Raw genomic sequence first — 15,843 nt, 5'->3', positions numbered from 1 at the left:
ACACAGCTCTGACCTGCAGCGCCTCCTGCTATTCCAGTACTGAGACCCTCACACACAGCTCTGCCCTGCAGCGCCTCCTGCTATTCCAGTACTGAGACCCTCACACACAGCTCTGCCCTGCAGCGCCTCCTGCTATTCCAGTACTGAGACCCTCACACACAGCTCTGCCCTGCAGCACCCCCTGCTATTCCAGTCCTGAGACCCTCACACACAGCTCTGCCCTGCAGCGCCTCCTGCTATTCCAGTACTGAGACCCTCACTCACAGCTCTGCCCTGCAGCACCTCCTGCTATTCCAGTACTGAGACCCTCACACACAGCTCTGCCCTGCAGCACCCCCTGCTATTCCAGTCCTGAGACCCTCACACACAGCTCTGCCCTGCAGCCCCTCCTGCTATTCCAGTACTGAGATCCTCACACACAGCTCTGCCCTGCACCTCCTGCTATTCCAGTACTGAGACCCTCACGCACAGCTCTGCCCTGCAGCACCTCCTGCTATTCCAGTACTGAGACCCTCACGCACAGCTCTGCCCTGCAGCGCCTCCTGCTATTCCAGTACTGAGACCCTCACACACAGCTCTGCCCTGCAGCACCTCCTGCTATTCCAGTACTGAGACCCTCACGCACAGCTCTTCCCTGCAGCACCTCCTGCTATTCCAGTCCTGAGACCCTCACGCACAGCTCTGCCCTGCAGCACCTCCTGCTATTCCAGTACTGAGACCCTCACGCACAGCTCTGCCCTGCAGCGCCTCCTGCTATTCCAGTCCTGAGACCCTCACACACAGCTCTGCCCTGCAGCACCTCCTGCTATTCCAGTACTGAGACCCTCACACACAGCTCTGCCCTGCAGCACCTCCTGCTATTCCAGTACTGAGACCCTCACACACAGATCTGCCGTGCAGCACCTCCTGCTATTCCAGTACTGAGACCCTCACACACAGCTCTGCCCTGCAGCACCTCCTGCTATTCCAGTACTGAGACCCTCACACACAGCTCTGCCCTGCAGCACCCCCTGCTATTCCAGTACTGAGACCCTCACACACAGCTCTGCCCTGCAGCACCTCCTGCTATTCCAGTACTGAGACCCTCACACACAGCTCTGCCCTGCAGCACCTCCTGCTATTCCAGTACTGAGACCCTCACACACAGCTCTGCCCTGCACCTCCTGCTATTCCTGTACTGAGACCCTCACACACAGCTCTGCCCTGCAGCACCTCCTGCTATTCCAGTACTGAGACCCTCACACACAGCTCTGCCCTGCAGCACTTCCTGCTATTCCAGTACTGAGACCCTCACACGCAGCTCTGCCCTGCAGCACTGTCTGGTGTGCTATCTGGGCGACTGTATGTTTGTATTTGGTGAGCTGTACACATCATTTGCTGGAGGTTTCACTCTGAGTGTTTTCTGTAGAGCTGCAGTGAATGCCACTTCCTGTTCGAGAAATGCCAAAAAGGTAAAAATGGAGAAAGTATCGGGGAAGCCCCCTGAGAATGGGGAGTGTGGAGCAGAGAGCCAGAGAAGAGGAGAGCGTCCCTGCCCATCATCTGCAGCAGCCTCTAACGGCATGGACTCCAAGCAGGAAGGCAGCCAGGCGGCAGTGGCAGAGGAGGACCCAGAGAGGATGAGACACAGTAAGATTAGGGGCCAGAGGAGACCCAGGAGTGCCATCGTGTCCGCATGGGGAGGGAGGGGAATATTGCACTAGCAGGGAGTGGGTCTGGCCTTGGGGGTGAGGGAAGACGGGAGATCACTGTCCTTGGGGGTGAGGGAGGAGGGGAGTATCACGATCCTTGGGGGTGAGGGAGGAGGGGAGTAGGACTGTCCTTGGGGGTGAGGGAGGAGGGGAGTATGACTGTACTTGGGGGTGAGGGAGGAGGGGAGTATGACTGTCCTTGGGGGTGAGGGAGGAGGGGAGTATGACTGTACTTTGGGGTGAGGGAGGAGGGGAGTATCACTGTCCTTGGGGGTGAGGGAGGAGGGGCGTGTGACTGTCCTTGGGGGTGAGGGAGGAGGGGAGTATCACTGTCCTTGGGGGTGAGGGAGGAGGGGCGTGTGACTGTCCTTGGGGGTGAGGGAGGAGGGGAGTATCACTGTCCTTGGGGGTGAGGGAGGAGGAGAGTATCACTGTCCTTGGGGGTGAGGGAGGAGGGGAGTGTGACTGTCTTTGGGGGTGAGGGAGGAGGGGAGTGTGACTGTCTTTGGGGGTGAGGGAGGAGGGGAGTGTGACTGTCCTTGGGGGTGAGGGAGGAGGGGAGTATGACTGTCCTTGGGGGTGAGGGAGGAGGGGAGTGTGACTGTCCTTGGGGGTGAGGGAGGGGGGGGAGTGTGTCTGTCCTTGGGGGTGAGGGAGGAGGGGAGTGTGTCTGTCCTTGGGGGTGAGGGAGGAGGAGGGGAGTGTGACTGTCCTTGGGGGTGAGGGAGGAGGAGGGGAGTGTGACTGTCCTTGGGGGTGAGGGAGGAGGGGAGATCACTATCCTTGGGGGTGAGGGAGGAGGGGAGTGTGACTGTCCTTGGGGGTGAGGGAGGAGGGGAGTGTGACTGTCCTTGGGGGTGAGGGAGGAGGGGAGTGTGACTGTCCTTGGGGGTGAGGGAGGAGGGGAGTGTGACTGTCCTTGGGGGTGAGCGAGGAGGGGAGTGTGACTGTCCTTGGGGGTGAGGGAGGAGGGGAATTTCAGCTGCTATTTTTGGGGGAGGGTGGGTTGGAAGGTGAATCCTGGAGGGTAACAGGAGCAGGATAGAGGTGGACACAGCAGGAGCCCTGCGCACCACTATTGGGGGTGGGAGGAGGAGATTAACTGCAGCAGGGAGAAGGCAAGAGAGGTGGGAGTGTGGTGGGGGGTAACCTGCAGAGACTGAGAGATCCCTGCTGCCCCTCTGCACATAGGATTCCTGATGCAAGATGCTTAGTGTTTGGGTAATTGCCAGGTTCTTGTGGCCTGGTTTTGGCCTCTGTTGGAAACAGGATGCTGGGCTTGATGGACCCTTGGTCTGACCCAGTATGGCCTGTTCTTATGTTCTTGTGTTCTTAAGAAAGCGAGAGCGTAGGCCTGACGTAGAGGAATGGGGTCAGGCTAGAATGAGTGCAGGTCCTTCCAGGAGCGGTGTCTCCTCGGGGATCCCCCGCCGTCTACGTGCTGGGAATACCTGAGAGGTGGCTGCTGAGGACCAGTCTGGATTCTCAGCCGGGGCCCACAGAACAGGCTCTCCCTAGGCTTACTTTGCCTTTCTCTGAGCCGCACAGCAAACGCCAGTTCAAGACTGGGAAAAGCCTTTCCCCTGACATCCCTTCCACTCTCCTCCTTGGGGTCAGACATGCAAGGTAGGAATTGTTTTCTGTCATTCCTGTCAGCAGAATGTGAAACTCTTCCTTCTCTCTCCCAACTCAGGAAGGAAGCAGAAAACCCCGAAGAAGTTTACAGGCGAGCAGCCATCAATCTCTGGCACATTTGGCCTGAAAGGTAAAAGGAAGACATTGCAATATTATTAGTATGCGTAACGACTCCCCCTGGGTCTGTAATGATGTCGGGCAGGAGAAGGACTCCCCCTGGGTCTGTAATGATGTCGGGCAGGGGAAGGGCTCCCCCTGGGTCTGTAATGATGTCAGCAGGGGAAGGGCTCCCCCCTGGGTCTGTAATGATGTCGGGCAGGGGAAGAGCTCCCCCTGGGTCTGTAATGATGTCAGCAGGGGAAGAGCTCCCCCCTGGGTCTGTAATGATGTCGGGCAGGGGAAGGGCTCCCCCTGGGTCTGTAATGATGTCGGGCAGGGGAAGGGCTCCCCCTGGGTCTGTAATGATGTCGGGCAGGAGAAGGGCTCCCCCTGGGTCTGTAATGATGTCAGCAGGGGAAGGGCTCCCCCTGGGTCTGTAATGATGTCGGGCAGGGGAAGGGCTCCCCCTGGGTCTGTAATGATGTCGGGCATGGGAAGGGCTCCCCCTGGGTCTGTAATGATGTCGGGCAGGGGAAGGGCTCCCCCTGGGTCTGTAATGATGTCGGGCAGGGGAAGGGCTCCCCCCTGGGTCTGTAATGATGTCAGCAGGGGAAGGGCTCCCCCTGGGTCTGTAATGATGTCAGCAGGGGAAGGGCTCCCCCTGGGTCTGTAATGATGTCGGGCAGGAGAAGGGCTCCCCCTGGGTCTGTAATGATGTCGGGCAGGGGAAGGGCTCCCCCCTGGGTCTGTAATGATGTCGGGCAGGAGAAGGGCTCCCCCCTGGGTCTGTAATGATGTCGGGCAGGGGAAGGGCTCCCCCTGGGTCTGTAATGATGTCAGCAGGGGAAGGGCTCCCCCTGGGTCTGTAATGATGTCGGGCAGGAGAAGGGCTCCCCCTGGGTCTGTAATGATGTCGGGCAGGAGAAGGGCTCCCCCCTGGGTCTGTAATGATGTCGGGCAGGGGAAGGGCTCCCCTTGGGTCTGTAATGATGTCGGGCAGGAGAAGGGCTCCCCCTGGGTCTGTAATGATGTCGGGCAGGGGAAGGGCTCCCCCTGGGTCTGTAATGATGTCGGGCAGGGGAAGGGCTCCCCCTGGGTCTGTAATGATGTCGGGCAGGGGAAGGGCTCCCCCCTGGGTCTGTAATGATGTCGGGCAGGGGAAGGGCTCCCCCCTGGGTCTGTAATGATGTCGGGCAGGGGAAGGGCTCCCCCTGGGTCTGTAATGATGTCAGCAGGGGAAGGGCTCCCCCTGGGTCTGTAATGATGTCGGGCAGGGGAAGGGCTCCCCCTGGGTCTGTAATGATGTCGGGCAGGGGCAGGGCTCCCCCTGGGTCTGTAATGATGTCGGGCAGGGGAAGGGCTCCCCCCTGGGTCTGTAATGATGTCGGGCAGGGGAAGGGCTCCCCCTGGGTCTGTAATGATGTCGGGCAGGGGAAGGGCTCCCCCTGGGTCTGTAATGATGTCGGGCAGGGGAAGGGCTCCCCCTGGGTCTGTAATGATGTTGGGCAGGAGAAGGGCTCCCCCTGGGTCTGTAATGATGTCGGGCAGGGGAAGGGCTCCCCCTGGGTCTGTAATGATGTCAGCAGGGGAAGGGCTCCCCCCTGGGTCTGTAATGATGTCGGGCAGGGGAAGGGCTCCCCCTGGGTCTGTAATGATGTCGGGCAGGGGAAGGGCTCCCCCTGGGTCTGTAATGATGTCGGGCAGGGGAAGGGCTCCCCCTGGGTCTGTAATGATGTCGGGCAGGGGAAGGGCTCCCCCCTGGGTCTGTAATGATGTCGGGCAGGAGAAGGGCTCCCCCTGGGTCTGTAATGATGTCGGGCAGGGGAAGGGCTCCCCCTGGGTCTGTAATGATGTCGGGCAGGAGAAGGGCTCCCCCGTGGGTCTGTATTGATGTCGGGCAGGGGAAGGGCTCCCCCTGGGTCTGTAATGATGTCGGGCAGGAGAAGGGCTCCCCCTGGGTCTGTATTGATGTCGGGCAGGGGAAGGGCTCCCCCTGGGTCTGTAATGATGTCGGGCAGGGGAAGGGCTCCCCCTGGGTCTGTAATGATGTCGGGCAGGAGAAGGGCTCCCCCTGGGTCTGTATTGATGTCGGGCAGGGGAAGGGCTCCCCCTGGGTCTGTAATGATGTCGGGCAGGGTTAGGGCTCCCCCCTAGAGATGTGAATCGTGTGATCGATCGTCTTAACGATCGATTTTGGCTGGGGGGGGAGGGAATCTGATCGTCGTGGTTTTGTTTTTTTTTTTTAAATCTTTTAAATCGTAAATCGGGGGAGGGCGGGAAAACCGGCACACTAAAACAACCCTAAAACCCACCCCGACCCTTTAAAATAAATCCCCCACCCTCCCGAACCCCCCCAAAATGTTTGAAATTTCTTGGGGTCCAGTGGGGGGTCCCGGTGTGATCTTCCACTCTCGGGCCACGGCTGCGTTAATAGAAATGATTTCGGGCAGGATAAGGGCTCCCCCCCCTCCCCTCCGGGTCTGTAATGATGTCGGGCAGGAGAAGAGCTCCCCCCTGAGTTTGAGGTTAACATGCTTTTTCATATTTAGTTCAATTATAACTTTGAGTTCCCTGTATGTGCCCAGATTAGTCCAGACTCCTGGGTTCTGCCTCCCTGCCAGCAGATGGAGACAGAGAGAGTTTTACTGACATTGCTAGTTAACCATGTGTCCCACCTGCAATCCCTCGGTATTTCTGTCTCCAGCAGATGGTAGATAGTGCAAACCTGAAGTTCTGCTGTCTGGGCAACTTTTTCTTTTTGAGCCTTCCTCCCGGGGGTTTTCTGAATCCTAGTGGGTTCTTCCCTGACCGGTTGAGGCGGACGAGTCGGGGCTTGGTGACCCTTGAGTGTGCTCGGTCCGTGCGCTCGTGGGGTATAAATCTGGTGGTCTAGATCCCTCCTTTTCACGAGGCGGCTGCAGGCTCAGGGTATTCTTTTATTCTGAGGCAGTCTATTCCTTTTTCTAGCCTCTGTTTCTCAGCTTTGGAGGAATTGAATAAAGTTTAACAAAAAAAAAAAAGAAGAGAACTTAAGACAGTAGCACAGCTCTGCTGTGCGGCGGCTTTCTCCTTATTGTTTTGGTTTTTTTCTAGTGCTGAGGTAGGTTTTTCCCCACTTGTGCTCTCAGGCACTTTTTCTCTTCTTGTTTGTATTAAAAAAATAATTTTCTATGATTTAAAAGTTGTTGAATAGTTGACATATACATCTCTACTATTTTTGAAGTTTTCCCAATAGAGTCGTTTATAGGAATCAGGAGCTGAACATCGTCTGTATATAGACCACCAAAAAAACCACCTGGAGAGTGAAAAGCTTGACTGAGGCTTTTCTCAAAAGCTTGGAGGGAGAACCAAAAAGGAATGTTAAGGCCAAATTCATTTTATTTATTTATTTAAGGCTTTTATATACCGATGTTCCTGTACTAGTACATATCACGTCGGTTTACATAGAACCAAAATTGGAAATTACATCAAACAAGAGGATACAGATAACAGGGCTAACTTCGTATGAACTTATAGATAAAGCAGCAAACGACTTAAAATAAAATGAAATGATTATAAATATAAGTATAAATATACAAAAAATAAATAAACATAAACATTCAACAAACTTGGATTTGCAGCAGACTTGAAAAGCATGAATGCATTATAAGATACAGCTAGCGGGGAAATAATGAGATTAACTTATAAGATTAAATGGTTACGGCGTCTGACATCTCGCATCATCGTGAACCTTGGAATATGGAATATGAATCAAATTCATATTCCATGAAGGAACAGAATTCCTCACTGGAGGCTGAATCTGCTTTATTCCTCTAAGGAAACGAGACACCTCAGGATGCAAATACAAGGTCCTAGAAGATAATCTGCCCCTGCAACAAGCACTTGTTGCTATTTGTACTTTCAAGTTAAAGGCCAAGGCCAGGCCATCTTGCAGAAATTACAAAATCACTCCTCCTTACCGTAACTTGTCTCCCCGCACACCATTTTTCAAAGATCCTCCAGAGGTTCATATATGCCAGCGAGGTTGAAAACGTTCTGCCTCTCAAGAAGATATTCCCACCCTTCTGAGAATAGCCCTTCTTGGGCAGCAGAGTCCTTTCAAGGGTCAAGCTGTAAGACAAAATTAAGCTGTATCTTCTTTCTCCACTTAATAGTAAGGGATGCCTGTCAAATTGCCAGATCCGCATGCCAGAAGCACCTCGACCAATTGAGCTACCAGAATCACGAGATCCTGATGCCCAGAGATCCTCTGAACAACTCTGCCTCCTAGGGGCTATGGGAAAATACATAAGAACATAAGAACTTGCCGGGCTGGGTCAGACCAAGGGTCCATCAAGCCCAGCATCCTATTTCCAACAGTGGCCAATCCAGGCCATAAGAACCTGGCAAGTACCCAAACACTAAGAAGATCCCACGCTACTGATGCAATTAATAGCAGTGGCTATTCCCTAAGTAAACTTGATTAATAGCAGTTAATGGACCTCTCCTCTATTGGCCAGCTTTGAACCAGGATGTCCAAATCCAGCTCTTTCCTGCAGCTGAAAAACCCGTCCATTTTCCATTTCCGTTGATCACTAACTGGTCCTTTACCAGTACCCTCCCAATTTGGATATTATCCAGTCAAATGTAACCTGTGACAGACTCCATTCACTGGGATCCAAGATATTGCAACTGAAAGTCTGTCTGCACATTGTCTACTCTTGCTATGTGTGCTGCAGCCAGAACTCTCATGGGCTTCTCCGCCCAGGTTAACAACAAACTCACTTCATAAGTATATGTTTTGCCATACCGGTCCATTAAGACCAGTATCCTGTTTCCAACAGTCGCCAATCGAGGTCACAAGTACCTGGCAGGATCCCAAAGGGTTGATAGATTCCATGCAGCTTTTCCCAGGGATAAGCAGTGGATTTCTCCAAGTCCACCTTAATAATGGTTAATGGACTTTTCCTCCAGGAACTTGTCCAAACCTTTTTTAAATGAAACTACACTAATAGCTTTCACCACATCCTCTGGCAATGATTTCCACAGCTTATTTATGCATTGAGTAAAAAAAAATTTCTCTTATTAGTTTTAAATATATTACCCAGTAACTTCATTGTGTGTTCCCTGGTCTTTGTACTTTTTGAAAGAGGAAACAACTGATTAACGTTTACTCTTTCCATTCCACTCATTATTTTATAGACCTCTCTCATATCCCCCCTCAGCCGTCTCTTCTCCAAGCTGAAAAGTCCTAACCTCTTCAGCCTTTCTTCATAATGAAATTGTTCCCTCCCATTTATCATCTTGGTCGCCCTTCTCTGTGCCTTTTCTAATTCTGCTGTATCTTTATTGAGATGTGGTGACCAGAGGACCTTTGCTTCTGCCTTGGTGATTCACACATGCCACCAAGATTCTGATGGCCCAATGTTGCAGGAGAGGAGTAAACCATATAAATGCAAACCGAATCTCACTGGCTTGCAAGCAGATGATGGAGCACTTTGTGCCCTCCCTGTTATCCGACCCTGACCATGAGCTCTCTACTCCACCAAGCTTACATCTGATTTCACCGTCACCCAACAGGGAGCCTCGAGATCCACCCCCTTTTGTAAACTCACTCTGGGCTGACCTGAAAGGGAGGGTCTTATTGAATAATTTTGGAACTGCAGAGACCATCTCGACAGTAATGATCAGTTCAACAGCCTCGTGTGAGCTCTTGCCCATGGCACCAAATCAAACGCTACTGCCATGGACCCCAAGGAGATAACTCCACACTGTGAGTCACCTGAGCTTGCAGCTTCTGAATCCTCGCTTCTGTCAAGTGCATGTTTCCTTCCCTTTCCTTTCCTTCCCTTCTTTCCCTGCCCTAGAGTAGGGGTGGGAATTGCCCACCCCTACTCTAGGGCAGGGGTGGGCAATTCCAGTCCTCGAGGGACACAAACCTGTTGAGGTTTTAGGATATCCCTAATGAATATGCATGACATAGATTTGCATACAACTGAGGCAGAGTGCATGCAAATCTCTCTCATGCATATTCATTAGGGATATCCTGTGGCCCTCGAGGACCGGAAGTGCCCACCCCTGCTCTAGGGGCTGCAATACAATTTGTGAAATTGACCACCTAGCCCAGCTACTGCAGCACTTGCCCTACTCTGGCTTTCTTGGACTGAGTTTGCTTTCGCAGACTAATTTTGCTGAGATTAACCAGTTGTTCAGATACGAGTGGACTAAAACACCTTCTGGACACCATCACCTTGGAAAAGGTCCTTGGCAGGAGCAGGCTGGCTGACTGACTCTGCCGATGCTGTGCCCGCTCTCCTTGTCCTCCCACTGCGAGCCACACGCAGTGCATGCAGGCGTTCTCCTCCCATTCGCCATCGCCACCAAACATCACTCTCCCTCCTCTTCTGTGCGGCCCAAAATGCCCAACACTGAAGAAACAGCAGACCCTCAGACTCTCACCAAGTACTGCTGTCCTGTGCTGAAGACTTCGGCTCCCAGCTTTCTTTCTCTCTCTCTGTTTTTTTAAACAAACGTTAGACACACAGGCCAAGGAAACTCCGAGGGGGTAGACTCAGGAACAGCAGCAGGACAGGGTGGTGGACCTCCAGGAAGAGGTGGTCATGAATTCAGAAGGGTGTGGGACAAACACAGAGGATCCTTGGAGGCTGAAGGATGAAGAAATAGGGGAACCTGCTCAGAGCGGCAGTTACCACCCTAAAAACAAAAACCAAAAGCTTTCTGAGCAGACTGGCTGGACCACTTGGGACGTTTACTGTGTTACTTCGTAAGGAGAGAGCAGCTCTGGAGGAAATCCTGAAGGAGTTTCTATTTTTTTCACCATCTTGTTTTTTTCTTCCGTGGGAGGAGAGGGTTGGGGGAGGGGGAAGGCATTTTCACAGCTATAGTTGGAAGCTCTACTCCAGATAAAAAAAAAAACCCTGGAAGACCTTTGTTCCACCAGCAGTGAGTCCAGGACTATCTTGCTGCAGGATCCCCAGTCCTCAGCTCAGCACGGGATGCTTGCTTGCCTGCCATCTGATAGAGACAGAGAATCCTGCCAGGCCGAGGTAGCACAGGAGCCTATGTAGGGTGATGTCAGCAAGCCTGATACTCTCTGTCTCCATCTGCTGGTTGGCGAGTATAACCTATGCGTCTGGACAGGTCTGCCTGGATGAAAAGGACTGGAATATTGATCCTTCGACTCTTCCAGAATTCTTCGATGCTTCACTTTAGCTTGGTTGAGTTCACAAAGGAAACTTAGAGTATGGGAAGAAGCTGTTAAATCTGCTAGAGGGGTTCTGGGGGCAATAAGAAGATAGGGTTGGCTTCCCTGCCAGTTCCTGCCTCAGGGTTCACCCGCTCACTGTGCAGTTGGGAAGGTTTGAGTCTGATTTCATTCCATGTCTTTGCTTTATAGATTTCTGTGCTGCGTAAGACTATATAAGTAAAGCCAATCAAGAGTATATCTAGGAAAAGTTAAATAAATTGCCAGCAGCAAGGTAATAAACAGCGGGGAGGAATGGCCCTGCAGGCAGCTGATCTTTCAAATTGTGATTGTAGTGGCTTCTGTTCTTTGCGTCTCCCATTCTGCCACAGCGCATGTGAGCTGCCCGCCCTGTGCTCTCTGAATTTCATTCTCCCAACAGGTCTTGCAAAAGTAGAAGATCGTGCTAAAGCGAACCGTGCCAGGAAGGTGGCAGGGAAGAGCAGCATGCAGGAGGTGAGAGGGAAAGGCCCCGAGGCTGCCGTCAGGAGGGATCCTGCAGCCTACTCCCCAGGTACAGCAAGGCCCAGGGAGCAGCAGTAGAAAAGGAGTTCCTTGTGAGGGACTAGGCGAGCACGCGAGCCTCTCATCTCATGCAGGAGCCACCCTGAAACCTGTCATGCTGATGAGTTCAGGGATGACGCCTTCCAGGCCTCTTCATACACACATTGCCACCCATACCATCTGCCCGGAGAGGATGTGGGGCTTCCTGGCATGCATTCATAAGGGCAGCCCTGAGCCGGCCTCTGCTCTTTGGTGTGCAAGACCCAAATGATGATTTAAAGCTTGGAGCGAGCATTGGCCACTATCTGCAGACCAGGCCCATTCACCGAAGCTTTCCTTGGGGTAAAAGCAGAGGGATTCAGAGCTGATGCGCTGCTGCTGCCACCCAGTGACCAGTCTAGTAATTGCAGCTGCTCGGTTTATCCCCTCTGCTGACCTTCATGTAAATAATCTAAATCAAATGGAAACATTTCTTACAGGAGCAAACAAGGCAGAATTAGAGAGAATTTAGCAAAATATGTTTCAGTTTCAGGCATATGTCCCTGGCTAGACATTTGAGGCAGGGTCACACATCTGGTGGCGACGCACGAAGCTGCTGAGGTGCCGTATCCTTAATATCCAGGCAGCAATTGCGCTTTTAGCGGCATCTACAGAGAGAAATTCTGTGTCTGCATCAGATGTGAAGAAAGAACTGGCTCTTCCATTACATCTCTTACCTAGACAGGAGTCTGACTTGCTGACTAACAGACAGGACGAGTCCTCATCCCCGCTCTGGTGCCTGATCAGTACAGGAGCCTCCAGAGATGGAAGCAGGTCCTTCTCATTAGGCATGGGAGGGGTGGCCTTGTCGTGGCGGGAGCATTAGCCCTGTTGTTGGTGATAAGATGTGACTGCAAATCAGTCACCTGAGGTACCTGAGGGTAAGGTGACTTGTGCAGGATCATCACAGGAGTCAGTGGCAGGGCTGGGATTGGGACTCGGGCCTGCCAGTTACATGATAAGATGTGACTGCAAATCAGTCACCTGAGGTACCTGAGGGTAAGGTGACTTGTGCAGGATCATCACAGGAGTCAGTGGCAGGGCTGGGATTGGGACTCGGGCCTGCCAGTTACATGATAAGATGTGACTGCAAATCAGTCACCTGAGGTACCTGAGGGTAAGGTGACTTGTGCAGGATCATCACAGGAGTCAGTGGCAGGGCTGGGATTGGGACTCGGGCCTGCCAATTACATGATAAGATGTGAATGCAAATCAGTCACCTGAGGTACCTGAGGGTAAGGTGACTTGTGCAGGATCATCACAGGAGTCAGTGGCAGGGCTGGGATTGGGACTCGGGCCTGCCAGTTACATGATGTGACTGCAAATCAGTCACCTGAGGTACCTGAGGGTAAGGTGACTTGTGCAGGATCATCACAGGAGTCAGTGGCAGGGCTGGGATTGGGACTCGGGCCTGCCAGTTACATGATAAGATGTGACTGCAAATCAGTCACCTGAGGTACATGAGGGTAAGGTGACTTGTGCAGGATCATCACAGGAGTCAGTGGCAGGGCTGGGATTGGGACTCGGGCCTGCCAGTTACATGATAAGATGTGATTGCAAATCAGTCACCTGAGGTACCTGAGGGTAAGGTGACTTGTGCAGGATCATCACAGGAGTCAGTGGCAGGGCTGGGATTGGGACTCGGGCCTGCCAGTTACATGATAAGATGTGACTGCAAATCAGTCACCTGAGGTACCTGAGGGTAAGGTGACTTGTGCAGGATCATCACAGGAGTCAGTGGCAGGGCTGGGATTGGGACTCGGGCCTGCCAGTTACATGATAAGATGTGATTGCAAATCAGTCACCTGAGGTACCTGAGGGTAAGGTGACTTGTGCAGGATCATCACAGGAGTCAGTGGCAGGGCTGGGATTGGGACTCGGGCCTGCCAGTTACATGATAAGATGTGATTGCAAATCAGTCACCTGAGGTACCTGAGGGTAAGGCGACTTGTGCAGGATCATCACAGGAGTCAGTGGCAGGGCTGGGATTGGGACTCGGGCCTGCCAGTTACATGATAAGATGTGATTGCAAATCAGTCACCTGAGGTACATGAGGGTAAGGTGACTTGTGCAGGATCATCACAGGAGTCAGTGGCAGGGCTGGGATTGGGACTCGGGCCTGCCAGTTACATGATAAGATGTGATTGCAAATCAGTCACCTGAGGTACCTGAGGGTAAGGTGACTTGTGCAGGATCATCACAGGAGTCAGTGGCAGGGCTGGGATTGGGACTCGGGCCTGCCAGTTACATGATAAGATGTGATTGCAAATCAGTCACCTGAGGTACATGAGGGTAAGGCGGCTTGTGCAGGATCATCACAGGAGTCAGTGGCAGGGCTGGGATTGGGACTCGGGCCTGCCAGTTACATGATAAGATGTGACTGCAAATCAGTCACCTGAGGTACCTGAGGGTAAGGCGACTTGTGCAGGATCATCACAGGAGTCAGTGGCAGGGCTGGGATTGGGACTCGGGCCTGCCAGTTACATGATAAGATGTGACTGCAAATCAGTCACCTGAGGTACCTGAGGGTAAGGCGACTTGTGCAGGATCATCACAGGAGTCAGTGGCAGGGCTGGGATTGGGACTCGGGCCTGCCAGTTACATGATAAGATGTGACTGCAAATCAGTCACCTGAGGTACCTGAGGGTAAGGTGACTTGTGCAGGATCATCACAGGAGTCAGTGGCAGGGCTGGGATTGGGACTCGGGCCTGCCAGTTACATGATAAGATGTGACTGCAAATCAGTCACCTGAGGTACCTGAGGGTAAGGTGACTTGTGCAGGATCATCACAGGAGTCAGTGGCAGGGCTGGGATTGGGACTCGGGCCTGCCAGTTACATGATAAGATGTGACTGCAAATCAGTCACCTGAGGTACATGAGGGTAAGGCGACTTGTGCAGGATCATCACAGGAGTCAGTGGCAGGGCTGGGATTGGGACTCGGGCCTGCCAGTTACATGATAAGATGTGATTGCAAATCAGTCACCTGAGGTACCTGAGGGTAAGGTGACTTGTGCAGGATCATCACAGGAGTCAGTGGCAGGGCTGGGATTTGGGATTGGGACTCGGGCCTGCCAGTTACATGATAAGATGTGATTGCAAATCAGTCACCTGAGGTACCTGAGGGTAAGGTGACTTGTGCAGGATCATCACAGGAGTCAGTGGCAGGGCTGGGATTGGGACTCGGGCCTGCCAGTTACATGATAAGATGTGATTGCAAATCAGTCACCTGAGGTACATGAGGGTAAGGTGACTTGTGCAGGATCATCACAGGAGTCAGTGGCAGGGCTGGGATTGGGACTCGGGCCTGCCAGTTACATGATAAGATGTGATTGCAAATCAGTCACCTGAGGTACATGAGGGTAAGGCGACTTGTGCAGGATCATCACAGGAGTCAGTGGCAGGGCTGGGATTTGGGATTGGGACTCGGGCCTGCCAGTTACATGATAAGATGTGACTGCAAATCAGTCACCTGAGGTACCTGAGGGTAAGGTGACTTGTGCAGGATCATCACAGGAGTCAGTGGCAGGGCTGGGATTGGGACTCGGGCCTGCCAGTTACATGATAAGATGTGATTGCAAATCAGTCACCTGAGGTACCTGAGGGTAAGGTGACTTGTGCAGGATCATCACAGGAGTCAGTGGCAGGGCTGGGATTGGGACTCGGGCCTGCCAGTTACATGATAAGATGTGATTGCAAATCAGTCACCTGAGGTACCTGAGGGTAAGGTGACTTGTGCAGGATCATCACAGGAGTCAGTGGCAGGGCTGGGATTGGGACTCGGGCCTGCCAGTTACATGATGTGATTGCAAATCAGTCACCTGAGGTACCTGAGGGTAAGGCGACTTGTGCAGGATCATCACAGGAGTCAGTGGCAGGGCTGGGATTGGGACTCGGGCCTGCCAGTTACATGATAAGATGTGATTGCAAATCAGTCACCTGAGGTACATGAGGGTAAGGCGACTTGTGCAGGATCATCACAGGAGTCAGTGGCAGGGCTGGGATTGGGACTCGGGCCTGCCAGTTACATGATAAGATGTGATTGCAAATCAGTCACCTGAGGTACATGAGGGTAAGGCGACTTGTGCAGGATCATCACAGGAGTCAATGGCAGGGCTGGGATTGGGACTCGGGCCTGCCAGTTACATGATAAGATGTGATTGCAAATCAGTCACCTGAGGTACATGAGGGTAAGGTGACTTGTGCAGGATCATCACAGGAGTCAGTGGCAGGGCTGGGATTGGGACTCGGGCCTGCCAGTTACATGATAAGATGTGATTGCAAATCAGTCACCTGAGGTACATGAGGGCAAGGTGACTTGTGTAGGATCATCACAGGAGTCAGTGGCAGGGCTGGGATTTGGGATTGGGACTCGGGCCTGCCAGTTACATGATAAGATGTGATTGCAAATCAGTCACCTGAGGTACATGAGGGTAAGGTGACTTGTGCAGGATCATCACAGGAGTCAATGGCTGGGCTGGGATTGGGACTCGGGCCTGCCAGTTACATGATAAGATGTGATTGCAAATCAGTCACCTGAGGTACATGAGGGTAAGGTGACTTGTGCAGGATCATCACAGCAGTCAGTGGCAGGGCTGGGATTGGGACTCGGGCCTGCTAGTTACATGGAGAT

The 15,843-nt window shown here is 52.8% G+C and overlaps 1 protein-coding gene across 1 annotated transcript in view; it reads left to right on the top strand.

The window, feature by feature from the left end:
- The window catches only part of ZNF512B (zinc finger protein 512B), a 101,689-nt gene that overhangs the window by 25,642 nt on the left and 60,204 nt on the right, over nucleotides 1-15,843 (top strand). Inside the window, exons 4-6 of the mRNA XM_029614308.1 lie at nucleotides 1,409-1,629; nucleotides 3,385-3,456; nucleotides 11,051-11,182. Coding sequence (XP_029470168.1) covers nucleotides 1,409-1,629; nucleotides 3,385-3,456; nucleotides 11,051-11,182 — 425 coding nt within the window. The remainder of the gene's footprint in view (nucleotides 1-1,408; nucleotides 1,630-3,384; nucleotides 3,457-11,050; nucleotides 11,183-15,843) is intronic.

This window comes from Rhinatrema bivittatum, chromosome 8 (assembly GCF_901001135.1).
Source record: "Rhinatrema bivittatum chromosome 8, aRhiBiv1.1, whole genome shotgun sequence".
In the NCBI taxonomy this organism is placed as follows: Eukaryota; Metazoa; Chordata; class Amphibia; order Gymnophiona; family Rhinatrematidae; genus Rhinatrema; species Rhinatrema bivittatum.
The sequence above is the reverse complement of the archived record's forward strand: the minus strand, read 5'-3'. Positions and strand labels throughout refer to the sequence as shown.